Source organism: Triturus cristatus, chromosome 6, assembly GCF_964204655.1.
Source record: "Triturus cristatus chromosome 6, aTriCri1.1, whole genome shotgun sequence".
Lineage (NCBI taxonomy): Eukaryota > Metazoa > Chordata > Amphibia > Caudata > Salamandridae > Triturus > Triturus cristatus.
In genome coordinates, this window is record NC_140589.1 from 1,223,077,499 (window position 1) to 1,223,096,793 (window position 19,295).

The following is a 19,295-nucleotide window of genomic DNA, read 5'->3' on the forward strand; positions in this document are numbered from 1 at the left end:
TGATCCTGTCTCGTGTGCTTGACAGAAAAAGGAAATAGAAATAGACAGGTCCCTCGGCTGAACCGCCGTACATAATCTATTAACCAAAAAAGAGGGGGGACCAAGGAGCTGATTAAGGTCCAGTGTCCACGCTCCTTATACTAATATTATAATCAACAGGAGGACAAAGTTCCTATGCCAGGGTGCAAAAAGTCACCCATGCATCAGGGTGCAAAAAATTACCCATGTAGTGAAACGAGAGGAAAAAAAGAAAAGAAACAATAGATAAGAGAAGAAATCCGAGGTATAGAAGACACAAATGTGAGAGGGAAGGTCATTCTACATCCTCTGCTGCCCTCACACACCCCAAGGGGTGTCATGCTTCATCATCGGGCATTTGCTCCTCGTAGGGCCGGCGCTGCAATTCCCTACGGGTCCCCCGAAGGGTCACTTTATCGGAGATCTTTTAAAGGTTTGCCGGATGGTGCATGAGGGTGTGTGGGGAGTGGATCATAAAGAGGGTAATAAAAATATGTGCAATGTGAAAGGATAATAAAATGTATTCAAGGGTAAACATGCAGCAATATGATTTAATAGTATACCCTTGGCAGTCCCAAAAACTGCCAAGGATATTAAAAAAATAATAATAATTTGTATTACAGAGAAGAAACACTGGCGTCATTGTGTCAGGGATGAAAGTGCACCATCCCATTAGTAAGAAGTAACCATATTAGGAGGAGGGTGTCTGACTGGTTAAGATACAGTGGATTATAGAAAATGATAACTCTCTGATCGCTTCAGCAGGGTTAGTATAAGATTTGATGTCTTGAAGCCATCGGAATTAATTAAATTGGTTAAGTCACTACAGGTGAAAGATTGTGACAAAGTTGGCCTATAACACAAAATAGATCTTTTCTCTGATACAGCACGACTTTCGGGTCTTGGTGGTGGATGTCTATACTTGGTATTTTAATAAATTAAGTAGACAGTTAAAAGTCTTTTTCTTTTTTAGTAGTATTTCTTCTCACAATTTTTGTTTATTTAAGATTTTGCATGACTCTTACAGCAAGTATAGGTAAAATCATTATACACGAGAATATTTTCCGTGTTACAAATAATTTTAGATCTACAAATAAGAATTATCAGTCTGAGGCTCTCCTAAATAGTCATCTCGATACCCCTTCATTTTCAGATTTGTTCATCGCACCTCCACTATTGAGAGTAACAATAAAATGTGGATGGCCCTGAAGAAGGTGCACATCAAGTAATTGAATCCACCGAAACGTACGTTGGCAGTAGATATCCCGGGCTTTCGGCCACACTACGGATGGTTGAACAGGATCTCCATCTTGCGGTGTTGTAGCACGCTCTTTCCAAAGCCTGGGAAATATTAGAAAGATTGAATGGGTGTATGCATGTTTAGTATGAATGATGGTAGAATGAAGTGAGAGGTGCGACTTGATTTGATCTTTTTATAAAAATGATTGTTTCTTTTTATAGGGGGGTAGGACAAAACTAATGTAGAGGTAAAAAATGATCATTGTACATTGCAAATTGAACCGGCAAATGAGTTGGTCATATCTTTGTCAGGTCTTAAATGTATATATGTAATAATCTTGATTCTTTCACTTTAATCATAAAATGATGTATTTTCATGTGTTATATTTACTATTTCTAAAAAATTACATTGTAATCTAAAAAATATACCGTCACATGAATAGATAAGACAAATATGATCAAAATAAAAACGTTAATGAAAAAAATGTGTTTTGAATAAAATGTTCAAATGAAAATTTGATAGTAGATGTTGTGTTCTATAGTACAGGGAGCCCTACAGAGCTTGTGCAAGCCGCAATTAAACAACTAAAGGTCGGGTGGGAGCGTTTTGCTATATTCAAGCTCCAGGTGAAGGGCCTATGCAGCCCTGCGCAGCACCACAGAATAAGTCGCACCCTCCTCCGTAGCCACGGAAGGAGAAGAGACGAAGCCAGTGTCAGGCGAAGTGTCGAGCCCACTGGCATCCCCCAGCTCGTCTGCCCAGTCCGGACTTAACTGGCCCTGCTGTGCCAGAGGGTCCTCAGACCCCTCGCAGTCCTCCCCTTCATTCGTCTCCTGGTATACAGGCAGAAAGGACGGATCCGGGTTATAGATGAAATGCTCATCCATCGTCGCCGGAGACGGTGCCGGGCGGCGCCGTTCCGACACCGGACGGCGCCGTTCCGACGCCGGACGGCGCCGTTCCCGGACTGAAACTAGGGACGGCGTCGTCCGAAGACTGTGCCGGGGGCGGCACCATAGGGGGCGGCGCCGGCGGAGGGGTAGCAAGGTCAACTGGCGTCGACCGGGATCCAGGCATGGATCCCACGGGGACCTGCGGCGTCGGGACCGAAGTCGACAACGGCGCCGGGGACAACGGCGTCGGGCCGAAGCTGCCGGCTCCCTAGGCCTCCCAGTCGGACCTGCGGGGCCCGGAGGCGCGCTGGCAGGCCTCGACGGCGGAGCGAGACTCCTCATGGCCACGAGGAAGTCCCGAATCTCACCCGGAGTCGCGCGAGGCCCAGGGACCGGAGGGTATGGGGCCGGACGGGACTCCTACGGCTCCGGCGGAGCCGCGTGGGTGGTGCCACCCTCGGCCGAGTCGCACGACCGGCGAGGGGAGTTAGAAGAGCGATGTCGCTTCTTCGACTTCTTTTTACTATGCCTCGACTTATCTGAATGCGAGGAATTCGATCCCGACGAGCGGTCCCTCGACCGGGACCTCAAGCGGCACGGAGCTGACTGCTGAATCTCGAGGAGCTTGCGGGACCACTTCCGCCTAGCCTTCGAGGTCAAGACCCGGCAGTCGGGGTACAACTTGTCATCATGGTCGGCCCCAAGGCAGTAGACACACCGATGGTGGGGGTCGGTAACCGACATCAGTCGGTGACAGACATCAGTCGGTGACAGACGTCACACAGCTTGATCCCGGGCATCCCTACCGGCACCAGGAGTCGAAGTAGACTCGAAAAGGGAGACAAAAATGTCCAAACAATTAGTCAAAAAGTGACTAAGGGTATGCTCTTCCCGGATCTGCGCTTAGTGGCGCGGAAAAAAGAAGAACTGACATCAGCACGCGAGGGCGGCGTCTAAGTAACCCGATGACGTCATCCCGGCGATCATGACGCCGACGACAGACATGGAGTCGCAGACGACGCCTACCGACGCGCAAGGGTACTGCTGACGATAAATCTTTCCGGATCCAGCCTGAACCCTGGGGATATTCTAAGGTAAGGAATCTAACTAACGTGTTTCTTTCAGATAATTCAACTTTTCTCAACAAAGAAAATCAACAATTATCAAAAAGGATATGCTTGAAACATAACTTTAAAACTAAAGGGATTCCGATGAATGCATTATCTCACAATAAACAACACTTATGACACTATGAAGTTGTTAAATGCGGCTTTGCGTCTAAACATACTCGGTAAGAAAACATCAAACCTTTGCAGCTGCCAGCTCCATCTTTTTCAATCACGATTGCACCTGTGAGAACAGTTTTTTCAGAATTCGCAAGTACTGCATCAGAGGATATGCGATAGAATAAAGCACAGATAGGATCAAATTCGGGGTCTGGCTCCAGGTCTCTGCGTGTTCGTGCGTGCAATTCCATGCTAATGAGAGTCAGGTGCTGGACCTAAGAGAAAAAAGAAAAACATACAAACGTGTTCTGTTCTAGTGCGGTAATGCATTCCTTCTGGATTACTGCTGTCTCGTAATTACGTCAGACTAGTTAGTTCCTTATTTTATGTCATACTAAAAACAGGGTAATATTTTACATAATTAATCACCTGATTACATGAGAATTAATTTAAAAAAATGTGCATCAAGGTTTGCAACCAAAATGCCTATGATGGTCCAGTTATGCACATCACTAGTAGTAGTTATGCACATCAATAGTACAATAGTAGTAGTTATGCACATACTTTGCTCTAAAAGCAAACAATTCATTTTTTTTTGGGTGTGTTAAAAGATGGTGGTCACAAGCATTCCACATTCTTTATCAAACCTCCTATTACGCCTACAGTGAAAGGAGTCATCAAAACGTTTAGATTACAGGTCTTAAGTGTGCATTATCAGAAAAGCATTGTGAGACTTGTTCTAGAAACCAGTGCACTACTGCGGACAAACGCTGAATTAGTTGCACTTAAGAAGGGAAAAACAACTTGTGAAGGCCGTTTGCGCTACGATGGGAATGGTCGCACGACAGCTACACTTGTGCTCAATTGTCTCTCATATAAATACTATAAAAATGTGGAGAAAGTAGAAGCAAGGTATAGAACCAATACAGGAGGAGAATTCGGACATTTGTAAACTTATATAGTGCGCGAACAGACAAAGTTAGTTTGCTAGGGTCCTTCAAGAGCAAACCCTGTGACTGATGGAAGAAATGTGCACTGCTCTGGGTAGATTCCAATAATTTTTTGGGTCGACCCTCGGCAGCGCATGCACTGCTCTGCGATGCCTGCTGTATTCAGGTAGGGACCTGAAGCTCCGCCCACTCACCGTCCATATTTTTCATTGGCTTGTGTTATTGTCCACTGTAAACTGTGGCTGTTCATTGGTCAATAGGCTTAGCAGTCCCTCCTTAGTACCGCCTTGTCTCATATTTCAACCTCCATGGCGACACCCCCTGTTAGGAGTGCTGTTACTCAGTAGGCTTCAATTACAGCCTCTGAGCACTATTTTTTAAAATAGCACTAGGTCTCGCATTTACAAGAGTTTAAGCTATTGACATTGTAAATGACAATGCCTTTTACTTCTCTGTTTTAAAAACAACACATAAATAAAAGGAATTGCCATTTACAATGCCAATAGCTCACACCCTCGTTAATGTGAGACCAATGCACTGCAAATGCTTGTTTTTTATTCTACAGACCACTAAGAGAGAGAACTAGCCGTATAGAAAACGGTATAGGCCACAACCCATAAGGTAGCAGCTCTGCCAAAACTTTGAGGACACGTCTCTGAACTGGAACAAAAGAACCCCCGGTTCTCTTCATTTACTTATGACAATGTTTTTTGAGATTGGGGTTTGGTAGTAAAAGTACACCTCAATGAGATTGGGCTACAACCAGAGTCTAAGAGGGCTCCGAATTCCACTTGCAGCATGATCAGAAGCCAGTGCAAAGATTCCAAGACAAAACTTTTGTAGAAACTTTTTTTATTATTGAATAAGTGGGCGGTATGATCTTTTGTCAGTTAGCCCAGTGTAGCAGTCAGTGCAAGAAAGCGTCCAGCTTCATCACACTCATCATCAAGACATCTCTCTCATATAAGTCATGCTGTAATGTGCCAGAGATCCCAGTTGATAGACAGATGTTCTTCTCTTTCAGTCGAGGTACGGCCTGTAACTCCTAGAAGACAGTGACCGATCCAGATTTTAGGAAAACTAGGTTCAGTGTAGTCCATAAGGAGGGGAATGAAAAATCCAGTAATCAGAGGGGTGAAAAAAGTCACACAAAAAACAACTCTACTAGTAGGCAAAACTGAAATCGCCAGAGTTATCAGGGGGCAAAATGAAGAAGCAGCAAAATAATTAGGAAGGAATACAAAACAGTATAAGCAGAGTCAAAGCGGGCATCCAGGAAAAAATCTCAGTAACTTTATACACATCAAGAGATGTTATGTTATAAATTTATACAGCGCACGAATACCAAAGGTGTCTTGGCGCTAGCAAACCGAGAAGCAAGCAGAAGCATTAATCAAAGAACAGCCATGTCTTGATGGCTTTCCTGAACAGCGTCAGGGAGGGAAGATTTCTTTTTTTTTTTTTAATTAGTTTTATTATCATGTTTTAACAGCAAAAGGCAAAACATACAATGGTAACATGTAATCAACTTACAGGTCATGGTACAACAACAACCTTCATCCAGCATGTAGATATATGCAATATCACTGACATCTCATCATACCCGGTGTCTCTTATTATAATGCAGTTAGTCAACTTGGTGCGTTTGTAGATATTGAATCAAATATTTCCAATAGTCCCTAGGCTTAGACCCCGTGGGCAGCTCTTCCTCGTATGTTTGCAGTGTATCCCTGCAATAAGTCAGATCCTGAATCCAGTGTTTCACCTTGGGCGCCATTCTACCACCCCAGCATAATGATATTCTCCTCTTAGCTAATAGCAAAGCAACCATACAAAACTTACGTTTATTTGCTCTAACTCCGGGCAATAAGCCCAACAGACATGTACGAACAGTGCATTCAATGTTTGTGTCCACCATAGCACCCAATATACGTATTACCCTTGACCAGTATTCAGCCACCACTTCACAGTGCCATGCCAGGTGTATAAAATCTGCCGATTCTGCCCCGCAGCGACGGCATCTGGCATACGTCCTCAGCCCATATTTATAAAGCCGTGCTGGGGTATAATATGTCTGGTGGAGGTATTTATAGTGTATCATGCGTAAGTTCCCATTCGGTGTCAACATACCAGTGAGTGAACAAGCCTTAGTTCATTCCTCCATCGTTAGTGGATCTATGAGGCTACAGTTCCATCTCTCCATTGCTTTATGTGTGGTGTCTGCAATGTCTGCCTGCAATGCTGCATATAGTCTAGACACCAATTTTTTTTGCAGTAGGGGTTGTAATCAGCAACTGCAAAGCAGTCAATTGGGGCGGCTCTGCAGGATGCGTTGGATATAATTTCTTCAGTGCTCCCTGCAACCTGTAGTATGTGAATTGAAATAATAGCGTTGGGTTGTAATAAACGTCAACTCCTCATGTGATTTGAAAGATCCATTTTCATACAGGTCCCCCATAGTTTCCAGGCCTATCTGCCTAAGCAAATTCATGCCTACCTTCTCTTGAGTAACTGAAAGCTCAGGGTGATGTTGTATCTGCAGCGCCGGGGCATACAGTGGCAGTTTATGTGCTTTCCCACCCATAGTTTGCCAAGCTTTATTTGTCATGTCGATAGTATTTATGTCCCGATTGTGCAGTGGAGGCCTTTTATGCGTTATGATAGCACTCAGTGGGATAGGGTGCGCATCTCCTTCTTCAATTGCAGCATGCGTAAGAAACGGAATTGGGCGGTACCAGAAGTGCGCATATTGCGCTTGTGCACATAAATAGTAAAGTAAAAAATCCGGAACCTGAAACCCACCCTGCATGTATGATAAGACGAGAGTCCGCAGTTCGATCCTAGCCTGCTTACCCGCCCATATAAGGCGGAGGGTCATGGCCGAGATCCTGCGAAAAACCTCTGACGGGGGCTGAATTGGGATATTATTGAAAAGGTACAACAGCTTGGGAAGGATAACCATTTTTACTATGGCTATGCGGTCGGCCAATGATAACGGCAGTTGGATCCAGCGCCCTATTTTTAATGAATGAATGAATGAATGAAGGAAATCTTATAATGCGCAACTAAGCCCAAAGGCATCAAGGCGCCTAACACAAAAAAATCAAACAGACCAGGAACCAAAATTACGGGTAGGCCTTGGCAAAGAGCCACGTCTTTAAAGCCTTCCTAAACGTAGGGACAGTATATTGAGTTTTAATTTCAGAGGGGCAAGTATTCCACAGTTTTGGGGCTAAAGACGAAAAGGCACTCCCTCCCCATTTGACTCTTCGAAAACGGGGAACTGACAGCAGATTCTTTCTCAAAGAGCGAAGGTTTCTGCCCGGAACATAAGGTACAAGCAAGTCCTTCACCCCTCGGCCCCCACGCCAGATAAAGCCCCGTAGGTCATGCAAAGGATCTTAAAAACGATCCTATCTTGGATCGGGAGCCAATGCAGACTCTACCTGGCAGTGGTAGCCAGGAAGAGTCCCTATTTTGCCCTCCAACACTTCGATCGCTCGTCCGTAGTTTGTTCGAATTACAACTTCTGGGTCACGGTGATACCAAACGCCCAGGTACTTAACAGGCTCTGATTGCCACTCCAGTGGGTAGTCCACAACACAAGGGTCAGTGGTATCCATTAAGGGTATGATCACCGATTTGGACCAGTTGATTTTAAGACCGGAATGTCGACCAAATTTGATATATTCCCTCAATAATGGATTCAAATGTTTCTCAGGGTCACGTACATACAGAGTCATATCATCAGCATATAGCGAGATGTGCAGTGGCCGTTGTGGGAACTGGAGCGCTGAGTAATGGTGTTTCTGTCTAATTTTACAGGCCAAGGGTTCTAGCGCAAGCGCAAATAAAATGGTGACAACGGGCACCCCTGCCTTGTACCTCTTGCAATATTAATCGGGTCAGAGATGTATCTGTTGACCTTTATCCGCGCCGTCGGTGCTGCGTAGAGTAACTGGACCCACTGCAGGAACAACGGAGGAAAGCCCATTCGTTGCAAAATTGTATGTAAGTACGGCCATTCGATCGAGTCAAATGCTTTGGCAGCATCCAGTAGTACTGCCGCCGCTTTGGTATGAGGGAGTAAATAGTGTGATAATGCGAAAAGTGCCCTGGTGTTATGGGCCGTAGATCTGGAGGGGATAAACCCCGATTGGTCTGGTAATATCAATTTAGGCATCAGAGGCTGTAGCCGAGTTACGAGGAGTTTAGCCAGATACTTGGTGTCCACATTAATTAGGGACAACGGCTGATATGAATCGCAATATTCCTGGTCCTTGTTTGGCTTTAACAATGCAATCAGCATGGCCTCACGTAGTGTTTGAGGCAGGTGTTGTTTTTCATGGGCGTCCCCATACATCTCGACTAAATGTGGTGCCAACTGATCAACAAACGCCTTATAGAATTCACACGTGAACCCGTCTGGGCCCGGTGCTTTCCCATTCGGCAGGGATTTAATCACCTCCGTTACCTCCTCTACCGTGACAGGCAGGGACAGATATTCTCTCTGCGTGTCCGACAGCCACGCTACTACCACATCTTCTAGGTAATCCATTATCACTTCAGGCGATGCCGTATGTCGTGAGGCATACAGTGTTTCGTACATGCTCATGAATTCCCTCAGTATACCCTGCATGTCGTGCTTCAGTGTCCCCGTGGCATCTTTGACCGCACGTACCGTGTGTGTCTGGCGACCAGAACAGATTTTATCTGCCAAGCTCCTACCCGGTCTACCACCTTCACCGTAGTGTCTTGCTGTTGTGCGCTTGGTTACGTATTTAAGCTCATCCTCGGCATAGGATTGATATTCCGACTATACTTCCCTAATGTCACTCAGTATTTGTGTGTTGTGCGTATTCTCATATTCATTTTCTAGGGCACGCATCCTATCCTCACGTTTAGCTAGCTGTTGTCTGATATCTTTGAGGATACCGGCCGCAGTACCCAGGCACACCCCCCGGATCGTAGCCTTGAAGGCTTCCCACAAGAGCCCCGGATCATCCACCGTGGATGTGTTAATGTCAAAATATTCCTTAATGGCCTTGGCATTGAACCTCCAGCTATACGGCGGTGGTGTATAATATGGTATGTTTAAGGACAAAAGCACGGAGTTGTGATCGGATAGTGTCCTGGGGAGATGGGCAATGGAGTTCGTCCATAGCAGCACCTCGTCCGATCCCAACCAATAATCTAGGCGAGACCAGCTACCATGCGCAACCGAGACGTGTGTGGCTTCCCTAGTCGCAGTGTGCCGGCTACTCCAAATATCCGCCAAATGTCTGTCAATCATGACATCCTGTAGTGTACTTAATGCCCTTTTGTGTGGTTCAGAGCTTGAGTAGGTAAAAGGGTCGTTTTTTTGGGCTAAGGCAACGACCAGCATCTCTGGCGCTCGGCGCGGTCCCGGCGCGGACAGGCGCAGATGGGCTTGCCATTGGCGTGCCAGCGGCACGTCCGCTGCACGTCCGACATAGCATGCCTGTTAAGTAGGAAGCTGCTGACCACTAGAGCATCACCCTCCCAACCGGAAGTTAGTGCAGCCCGTGGGGGAGGAGTTGCGTCCCTCTGTTCAAATGGGGTGAATTGCTACGGCGGACCAACCCGTGAGTAAGCTGTGCAAGAGGCAGGTAACATAAAATAAAAAGGAACGGCAGTTAATATATGGTGCAATTTTAAAAGTAATTTACTTAAAATACTGGTGGGAGTAAAACAACATATTAAGATTCAGAATGCCAGTGAGGTAAAACAGAATGCAGGCGAGAGACCCTCACCGCGCTAGTGCAAGCTTCTGGTATCATTAGACCCGCATTTTCTTTGAGCTACTTTAGGTTGTGAATAAGATACCCTGTAAAGTAAAACAAATTCAATCTTCTCCAAAACTATGAACTAGATTAAATGGGTTTCAATACCTACATAAACTATCTTCTCAGCTACGCTCAGACGCCCACTGCAATGGCCTAAGAGAGATGGGCCAGGAGCACAGGCATGCAACCATGGGAAGACATCACGATTCCAGCAGCGAACTAACAAGGTAAGAAACTTAGCCTCTACAACACTGGTCCTTACATGTGGCCAACGCACTCAATACAGACAGGGCTCCTCCTGAGCCATGTTCACGTATGCACACACGCAGTAACTCAGCGTATAAAGCTGCTGCAGCCACTAGTTCTATCCCTACACTGTACCACAGCTCACTCTTACAGGCTCTGACCTCCCGTAGGCCACTTTGGCCTTAACCCAGCATCATGGGGGGGGGGGGGTCAATTCTAGCAGGAGCGAGGAGTGGTTAAGCTGCCCAAGAGGGAAAAGCAGCATCAGGCAACACAAGACAAAGATGGACTGAAGTCTTCTGGCATGTCGGTCCACTCCAATTCTTGCTGTGAGAATCCTTTACCACGCACACTGCAACCAAAGAAAGCTGGGAATGCACATCACGAAGGAGAGGGGTGGCAGCTTGTTGCGTGTGCCGGGGTTGGGGGTGGCAAATGTTCTGGTGAAGGCGGACCGCATGCAGCTTGTTGCAGGCACCAATAACTCTACCCTTACTGCATATAGACAACCAGTGCATAGCAAAGTGCGGCTGTTTGGCGCCCTCAGCTGGCCATTTAACGAGGCCCGCTACAAAAGACTATCAATGTATCATTTACAGCCATCAAGGAGGATTAGCTCATTATCTAAGAAGGGGCCCGTCAGCCAGCTTCTGTCTACAGTTGCCAAGATGAATTGTACTGCTTAGGGGAAGAGGACTCCATTGAACCTGGAAGGCCAGGTGGGGGGAGGGGGTATATTCTAGGCTCAATGGATGCCACACTTTACAGGAAGGAGTCACTAGGCGAGAGGGGACCGGGTAGCCCCTTGGCTAGTTGTCACAGCATCCCTCAAGGGCACAATCTGGGCATAAAAGTAGTACCCAGCCCTCAGATCACATCTGAAATGGAGAGAGGACCAAAGTAAGACTGCCCTGTGGCTCCTTGGACCCAGCAAAGAGAGGTTGCACCAAACACTAGCCTGTACCTGCTGCTCCTTGGGCTAGCAAAGTCGTACCTAAGCCCCAGACAGATGAAGAGACTCAAAGAGTCAGTTGAGTGACTTCCTACTACAGTTAAAGGGTCACGAAAGCTAAAGAAGCCTGCCTTGGTGAGTTGGTAGCCAAGAAAGCCTGACTACTGAACCGCAGCCTGGGCAGAGGAGTCCCGACGCTCAAAGGTTGCACCCAAGTCTGCTAGATCAGGAAGAGTCATCGGAGTACAGTTTGGTAACCCAGCAAGGGCATTACGGGCAGTTGAAGGGAACTGCTGGTTTTGCTGTAAATAGAAACCAGCATCATCTCTCTTTTTTTTTGCTAGACTTCACTCTGAGTTTGAGGAATGGTGACCCTGTGGCCAAAGTCTTCTCACAATGTTTGTGGATCGTGGAGTGTGCCCAGGCAGACCCTGTGTCACGGCTCAGCATCCATGAGCATCTTCAGCATCCTGCTTCCCTTCCATCAAGACAACTTCATTAGAGTCTATGACGGTTCGCCTATAGAACATGGAACTGGACTGGAGATGGTCTTGACTGTGAGGTAACTGGACCCTATTGGTGCATGTGACTAGCTCCTGCCGGAGTTGGTCACCCTAACAGTGCCAAATTAGTTGCTTGCTAATTTACAAAATTTTAGGAAGTTTTCCGCTATCATGCTCGATTACAATAATTTACTGTGCCAAGTGAAAATCATTGATTCATTTTTTCTTTAAAACTTAATTTCTACAGAACCATCCAATGTACTTTTGTTGCTAATGTGTCTTTTTTAAAGGTAAAATACAACCTATTTTTATAAATTGATGTCAGATTTTTTTATTGTGTTAATTTTTTTCAAATGCAACTGTTTTGGTACTTTTTAATGTTTTACAATTGTTCCTTTGATAACGTCTGACCGCTCAGAGCAACAGCTACCCAGGGTTAATTGCGCTAAGGTTTTTCTAATGAACCTGACTAGACCCAATATGGATTGGTGCTTATATTACACAGTGAGGTCACACGGCTACAACATATCATTAACGACTTTCCTCAAACAACAGATGAATTGGAAACAATCATTCATGCAGTCAAATGCACCACTAAGCAAATCAACAACAAGAAACTACAAGGGAAAGAGGAATATTAAAAAATTCAATCTACACTGCAAACAGTGAAATTACACCGATGTAGTTAAATACAACAGACTCGTAGCAGCTATATTGCGTAATTGTTTAAGATCACTATTAGGGACAAATCAAAACACTAGCCTTGAAGCAGAAGTCCTTTTCAGGGAAAGCACATCATCTGTAAATCAAGGCTACATTTAACTGAGCACAGGCATAAAATGGAAGTTCAAGTTGGTCTACTGCAAGCAATGGCCTTGGTAATTGTTGAATTAGACACCAAGGTTGTAGTCATATCAAGCTCAATCAGCTACCTAAATTTGAACCCCCCAAACATGGCACACTGCTCCCCTGTCGTGGTCAAATTATAGTCTCTACCACATCTACTACACATATTTATTGATGACCGAAACACTGCTATCCTTTCAACCCAAAAGTAAAACAAGCATTGGCAAAACCAGGAGGTCTCGCCTATGAGTGCTACTGGCTTTGGCAACGTTTTGTAGTCATGCTGTACAGAATTGCAAATGTGCTGCAGTGTGACTAGAAGTAATTTTAAAAAGCGCTATTACACAGCCAAGGCTAATTCCTTTTATTTTTAAAGTGCATTAGCATTGGATGCATCGCAGTCCTACAAATCACTACCAAAGTCTGGAATGCCCATGATATACAGCATGAACAGAAGGTTCAAAGGCGAGACCTATTGGCTTTGGTAATGCTTTTTAGGTCTCAGCACAACACTCCTGTGACTCTGAGCAAATCAGTTAACCTCCCCATGCATGAAAAAGAAATGACATCTGACAAAAAATTCTATCACATAAAGAAAGCAATTGTGCCCATGTATTAGCTATAACACATTTGGAATCTGATGACTTCTGCTGTCACAATAAAAGCAGATAATATCTGTTGCCACAAACATCCATTTCAAAAGAGAAAATGGCTTCTTTGAAACAGGTGTGGCATAGTAAAACACAGCTACAAATGACATGAGGTTCAACAAGGACATCAAAGAAGAAGAAAAGCAAAAAGTAGCGCCTCAATCACAAAACGATCAGCTGAAGGACAGCAATCAATCAGTACTTAGTCCATGCTCGAGCCAAAAGAAGAGGAAGTGAAGCCAGAACATGTTGGTCAATTAGAAGGCTTCAAATAAGAGTGAAATTAACAAATGTTAAGCAATGGCCAGACTGCAAGCCTCTTGTTGTATACAATATCTCTCGCATCCCAATTGAAAATTCAAGCTCAAACTTAACGTGGAACCACATGGACACCAAAGGCATGAATGAAAAGTCTCCAAACCTCTCACCTCGAACGCGCTGAGCAACTTCAAAATAAGCTCAGATGAAATTGAACCTGAACAGCAAACCAGCACCTTTGGTACTGAGAAGATTGAGAAGTATAACATCCAGCCAAATTAAATTAGTTCTGTTCAGGAACAATTGAGCTTTAGCCATAAGGAAATCGACACACACACAACTCCTGAAATATCTCTTACATTTGAGGTCGTTCTTTCTAAAAAGAATCTTAAATGACAGAAAAAAATCAAACCACTGTAATCTATCCTAATTTAAAGTTGGTCCATTCCACATCCCTCTTCCATCAGAGTACTACCACTGGTAGAAAATTGTTTAGAATGTTCATGTTTAAGTGATTTCTCATGAGTGAGAGGGATGTGCGGCGTCATTACTTCACTGGTGATGAGGAGTTGGTGTGACAGCTCATCGTCTCTCCCCTCGCTGTTTTGCTCTCTCGAGAAGCCTGATATCACTGAAACAGACATTTGTGCAAGATTTTGGAATCAGTTTCTTAAACAGAGAAACTTACTGGCTGAGGGCCGAGAATGTAGAAGGAACTCATATTGATGGCATTCCCTGGACGTGATGAAGAAGGAAGCAAGAGACTTTCTGTCGGACGCAGCAGGCGTGGTTTGCTGCACAACCCCAGTCTTCATCCTGGGGGATGGAGCTATTGCATCTGGCGCTCCGGATGAGATCCCACCTGCACCTCAGCAGGCGGGCTAGTCACTCGAGTCTCCACTCAGTGGGGCTGTCCATTTCTTTCAGCCGCTACTGGCAAGAAAGCACCAACCTGCCTGCATTGAAGTAGCAGTGCAACTCAAACTGTGGGACAAAATGTCTACATCCCATGCCTCTGTATCAAGAGGAGCTCACCAGAGAAAGGACAATTTGAGGCATTCACAACCTGTGTAGTGGTAATACACACACCAATACTAAACAATAAATCAAACATCTCAAGAGAGTGGAGTGTCAATGTTAAGATTATTTCAGAATATTTCAGTGATGCCAACTTCTAGCATTTGCATTTAAAGAGAACTCACCCATACCTATATGTACTATAATATTATTACACTATTATAAAATGATAATTGAATTAAGGCTTGAACATCCTAATATCTTTAGAAGAGACTGGCAATACTTCTACAACAGAGCCACTCGTCACCAGCCACAAGCTACCTCAAAAAATGTTTGTGCAACACAGGGCTATTTCAACTTTGGGAAACATCTATCACCAACACCGCATTCAAAAAAGCGGTATGAAAAACAGTAAAACTTCTATCACTGATTAAAGGCAAAGCTGCACTATCGAAGACGGCTCATGGCTGGATGAGCTAGGGCACCTATACTTCTCAGGTTCCTCAAAAGTAGTTCAATTTAGAATACACACAAGCCGTCAAAATCCAATTCTTGAATCATCATCTGGGGCTGCTACATTGCACACAGCACCTCCCGCACTGGGATATGAACACGGAGGCAAGCTGTGTTGGCCTGCTTCTCAGAAGAGGACCCACAGTTGAACTGCTGATTGGTAAAATACTTGACATTAGCGGCCAAAAAGATGACAGTTCACTGAGAGAGGGACACATGGCTAAAACAACCCACAGCAAACCTAAAGCACTTATGAGGAAATCTCTGAACCCACACTACACCTTTCGCCCCTCTAAGGCCCACCAGCTTAACAACATCAAACAAATTCTAGTAGGAATTGGGGTTCCCATTGATGGCCACTCCTCCAAAGACGTGCAATTTGAACTAAACAACTCAATCCAAAACTACTACGGTATATGCTTTTCTAAACAACATTTTTTCTATCTTTCTTTTTTTATAAGATTTTAATGCTGTACATTTTATGTAATGGTGTTAATTAAATATGCTAATAATAATAACCTAACTAAACCTACTTCTGTATTACTGTCAAAATCTGCAGTATCACATCTGTGGTAACAAAATAATTCCACAGAAGCTATATCAGAATATCATACAAGTTATATGCAATACATGTTGTTGAAGCAACTTTGGTACAGATCTAGATGTGTTTACCAGGAATTAATATTTGGAACAGTTTTATTTATAATAATATTCTTAGTGCATTTCATACTCAAACATATTTATCACTATAAAATGGCTGCAGGGAGTATGTCCCAAACTTCTTTCCTGAATGAAGCTGGGGACCCAGTGTTGCTGTGGAAGAGTGGGTTAACTTGTTTTAGTCTTATTGCAATTGAGGGAGAAAAGTTAACTGAATTTAGAAAACAATATATTTTTATGCATAATTTAAGGATACCAGGCCGTAAAGTATAGGAGACGTTACCCTGAGGGGCGGTGGAGAGTAATTTAGATGTATACAAAGTAACATTCTTAAAACTCAAAGCCCAGTTTGGGGATACAGTAAACATAGTTCTAGAGAGGCATAGATTCTTTTGCAGAATTCAAGTTAAACAAGCGAGCATTACGAACTATATCAATATTCTTCAAGGAATGAGTAAACTGTGATTTTGCAATAATGATTCATTCATTTGTGATCAGTTAGAATGTTGCACAAATAATGAAAGAATACAAGAAAAATTATTAGCTAAAAATCTTGGATTACATGAGTCCATAGAGATCGTAAAACCTATAGAACATATCGCCTCATGCATAAAAAAAATGAAAAATCCTTCTCAACAAGTGAAGGAAGTAAATGAAGGAAAACATGGCAATGAAGTATGCAAGAAAAAGTAAGTCATGACGATCCAAATAAACCAGACACCTTAAACAACTAAACCCAGATATTATCAATGTGGCAGCAGCAATCATTTAGCCAACAATATCAAATATCAGGCCGGGGTGCTACTTACAACATTTTTAATAAAAGAGGACGTTTTGCAAGGGGTTTTTAGAGTCCTGGGAAATCATCAAGTCAATTGTATAGACAAAGATAGCCTACATGCAAGGGACGGAAAATGTTAATTACTCTGTAACCATCTATTCGTGGCATGTGTTGCTGTAAATTCACATGCTGTGCATACTTCCGCCATCTAGTACTGGGCTGAGAAGTGTACAACTTATTTTTCTTTGAAAGAAGTCTTTGAGTCACTGGAACAGATGACTTCACCTAACGCACAAGTTACTTACTTGTGTAATGATATATCTGTAAGAGACATTAGTTAGTGATAGATTCCTTACCTTAGAATATCCCCAGGCGTCAGACTGGATCCGGAAAGATTTCGTCAGCAGTACCCTTGCGCGTCGGTAGGCGGCGTCGTGCGGCTCCGCGTACGTCGCTGGCGTCGTAGTCGCCGAGATGACATGGTCGGAGCTACTTAGACGCGCCCACGTGCGCTGACGTCAGTTCTCTACACAACTTTTCCGCGCCAGGAATGCAGAGCCATGTCAGAGACCAACTACAGGTGCAATAGAACTAGGGCCCTGAAAGGGATCACCTGAACCCTAGAAAACAGTTCGCAGAACGGGGAGGATGTCTCTTACAGATATATGTCTAATGTATATGTCTCTTACAGATATATCGTTACACAAGTAAGGAACTTGTGCATCTGAAAGAGACACGTTAGTGATAGATTACTTACCTTAGAATACATACCCAAGCAATACCAACCTCAGTGGCGGGTCTGCGAAGTGAAATCACACCAGAAAGTCACAGAGAACCGACCGGCCAAAGACGCCGTCTCTCCGGACTAGACTGTCAAGGCAATAGAGCTTAGTGAAAGTATGCAGTGAGGCCCACGTAGCTGCCTCACAGATATCTTGCAGGGGGACACCGCGCCCTAATGCTGTAGTAGCTGCGGTCGACCTGGTAAAATGGGCGTGCACCCCAACCAGAGGTTCCTTTTTAGCCAGAGAGTAACAGGCTTTAATGCACAAGACAATCCATCGGGAGATAGTCTGCTTGTGCACAGCCCGACCTTTCTTGGCACCCACGTAGCCAACAAAGAGCTGGTCATCCACCCGGAACTGCTCTGTGCGGTTGAGATAGAATGAAAGCGCACGTTTTGGGTCCAGACGGTGGAGCCTCTCTTCCTCTCTTGAAGGATGCGGAGGCAGAAAGAAAGTGGGCAGAGTGACAGTCTGTCCGAGATGAAAGGCAGTGACTACTTTCAGTAGAAAGGAGGGACGTGGTCGAAAGCACAACCTTGTCAGAATGAATCGCCAGGAAAGGAGGTTTACATGAAAGAGCCAGAAGCTCACTCACCCGCCTGGCGAAGGTGATGGCCACCAGGAAGACAGTTTTTAAAGTTAGTAACCTCAAAGGACAGTTATGAAGAGGCTCAAAGGGAGCACACATTAAGTATGTGAGAACCAGGTTCAAGTCCCACTGAGGCATCACAAAAGGAATAGGAGGGAAAAGGTGAGTAATGCCTTTGAGAAATCGATTGACAACAGGGGACTTGAAAAGAGAGGGCTGATCAGGCATCCTGAGAAAGGCTGAAAGAGCAGAAAGGTAGCCCTTGATAGTGCCCAGAGCAGAGCTCTGCTGGGCCAGAGGGAGAAGGAACAATAGGACCTCAGAAAGAGGGGCAGAAAGGGGATCTACAGCTTTCGCTGCACCCCATGCCACAAACTTGTTCCACCGACAGGCGTATACAGTTTTAGTTGAGGGACGCCTGGCTGCCAGAATCACATTACAGACTTCAGGAGGCAAGTCGAATGGAATCAACTTTTGCCGCTCAATCTCCACACAAGGAGGTGGAGGCTGGACAGGTTCGGGTGGAAGACCGTCACCTGGTGCTGCGACAGGAGAGCCTCCCAAAGAGGCTGTCGAATTGGGGGGATCAACGCTCATACTGAGTAGCTCGGGATACCAAAACCTTCGAGCCCAGTCCGGTACCACAAGAATGACTTGGGACCGGTAGCGCCTGATCTTCTTCAGCACTCTGCGTAGAAGTGGTATAGGCGGAAAGGCGTACAACAGACCACAACTCCACTCGCGACAAAAAGCGTCTCCAAGCGAATGCCGCCTTGGAAACTCCAACGCGCATAACAGCTGACATTAAGCGTTCTCTTCGGTGGCGAATAGATCTAACCAAGGTTCTCCCCACTGCTAAAAGAGACCTTGCGCCACGTCAGAGTGTAGATGCCATTTGTGATTCAACATGCACCTGCGGCTGAGTTCGTCCGCCCTGGCGTTCAGAGAACCTGCCAAGTGTTGAACCACCAAGGAAATGCCTTGACGTTGCTTGTTGTAGTACAACATGGCGGTGGAGTTGTCCGTGAACACCTGCATTACACTTCCCTTGACAGAGGAAAGGAATGCTTTTAGTGCAAGTAGGATAGCTCTGAGCTCCAAAAGGTTGATATGGAGCTTGGACTCCGCCGGTTACTCCTGGCTCAGGACAACTGGCTTCTCTGGGGATGTCCAGAACACTTTGTTGGATATGCCTTTTGATGGCACATGCCTCTTTGGTGACAAAGCGGATAGCACCTTGGAACGCTTTAAAGACTCCCGGGCTACGGCCCAGTCCTTGGGTCTTGCCGCTGTTTCAGCGCAGCCGGGGTCGGTGTGCCCGCCAAGGTGGCTCACGGGGCCAGCAAACGGGTCAGTCCATC

General features: G+C 45.1%; 1 protein-coding gene across 2 annotated transcripts in view; it reads right to left on the reverse strand.

Moving 5' to 3' along the window:
* Positions 1 to 19,295, reverse strand: part of REV3L (REV3 like, DNA directed polymerase zeta catalytic subunit) — a 1,079,635-nt gene that overhangs the window by 286,454 nt on the left and 773,886 nt on the right. For both annotated transcript variants that reach the window (XM_085612140.1, XM_085612139.1), the window contains exon 17: positions 3,460 to 3,652. In XM_085612140.1, the coding sequence (XP_085468266.1) occupies positions 3,460 to 3,652 (193 nt within the window). The remainder of the gene's footprint in view (positions 1 to 3,459; positions 3,653 to 19,295) is intronic.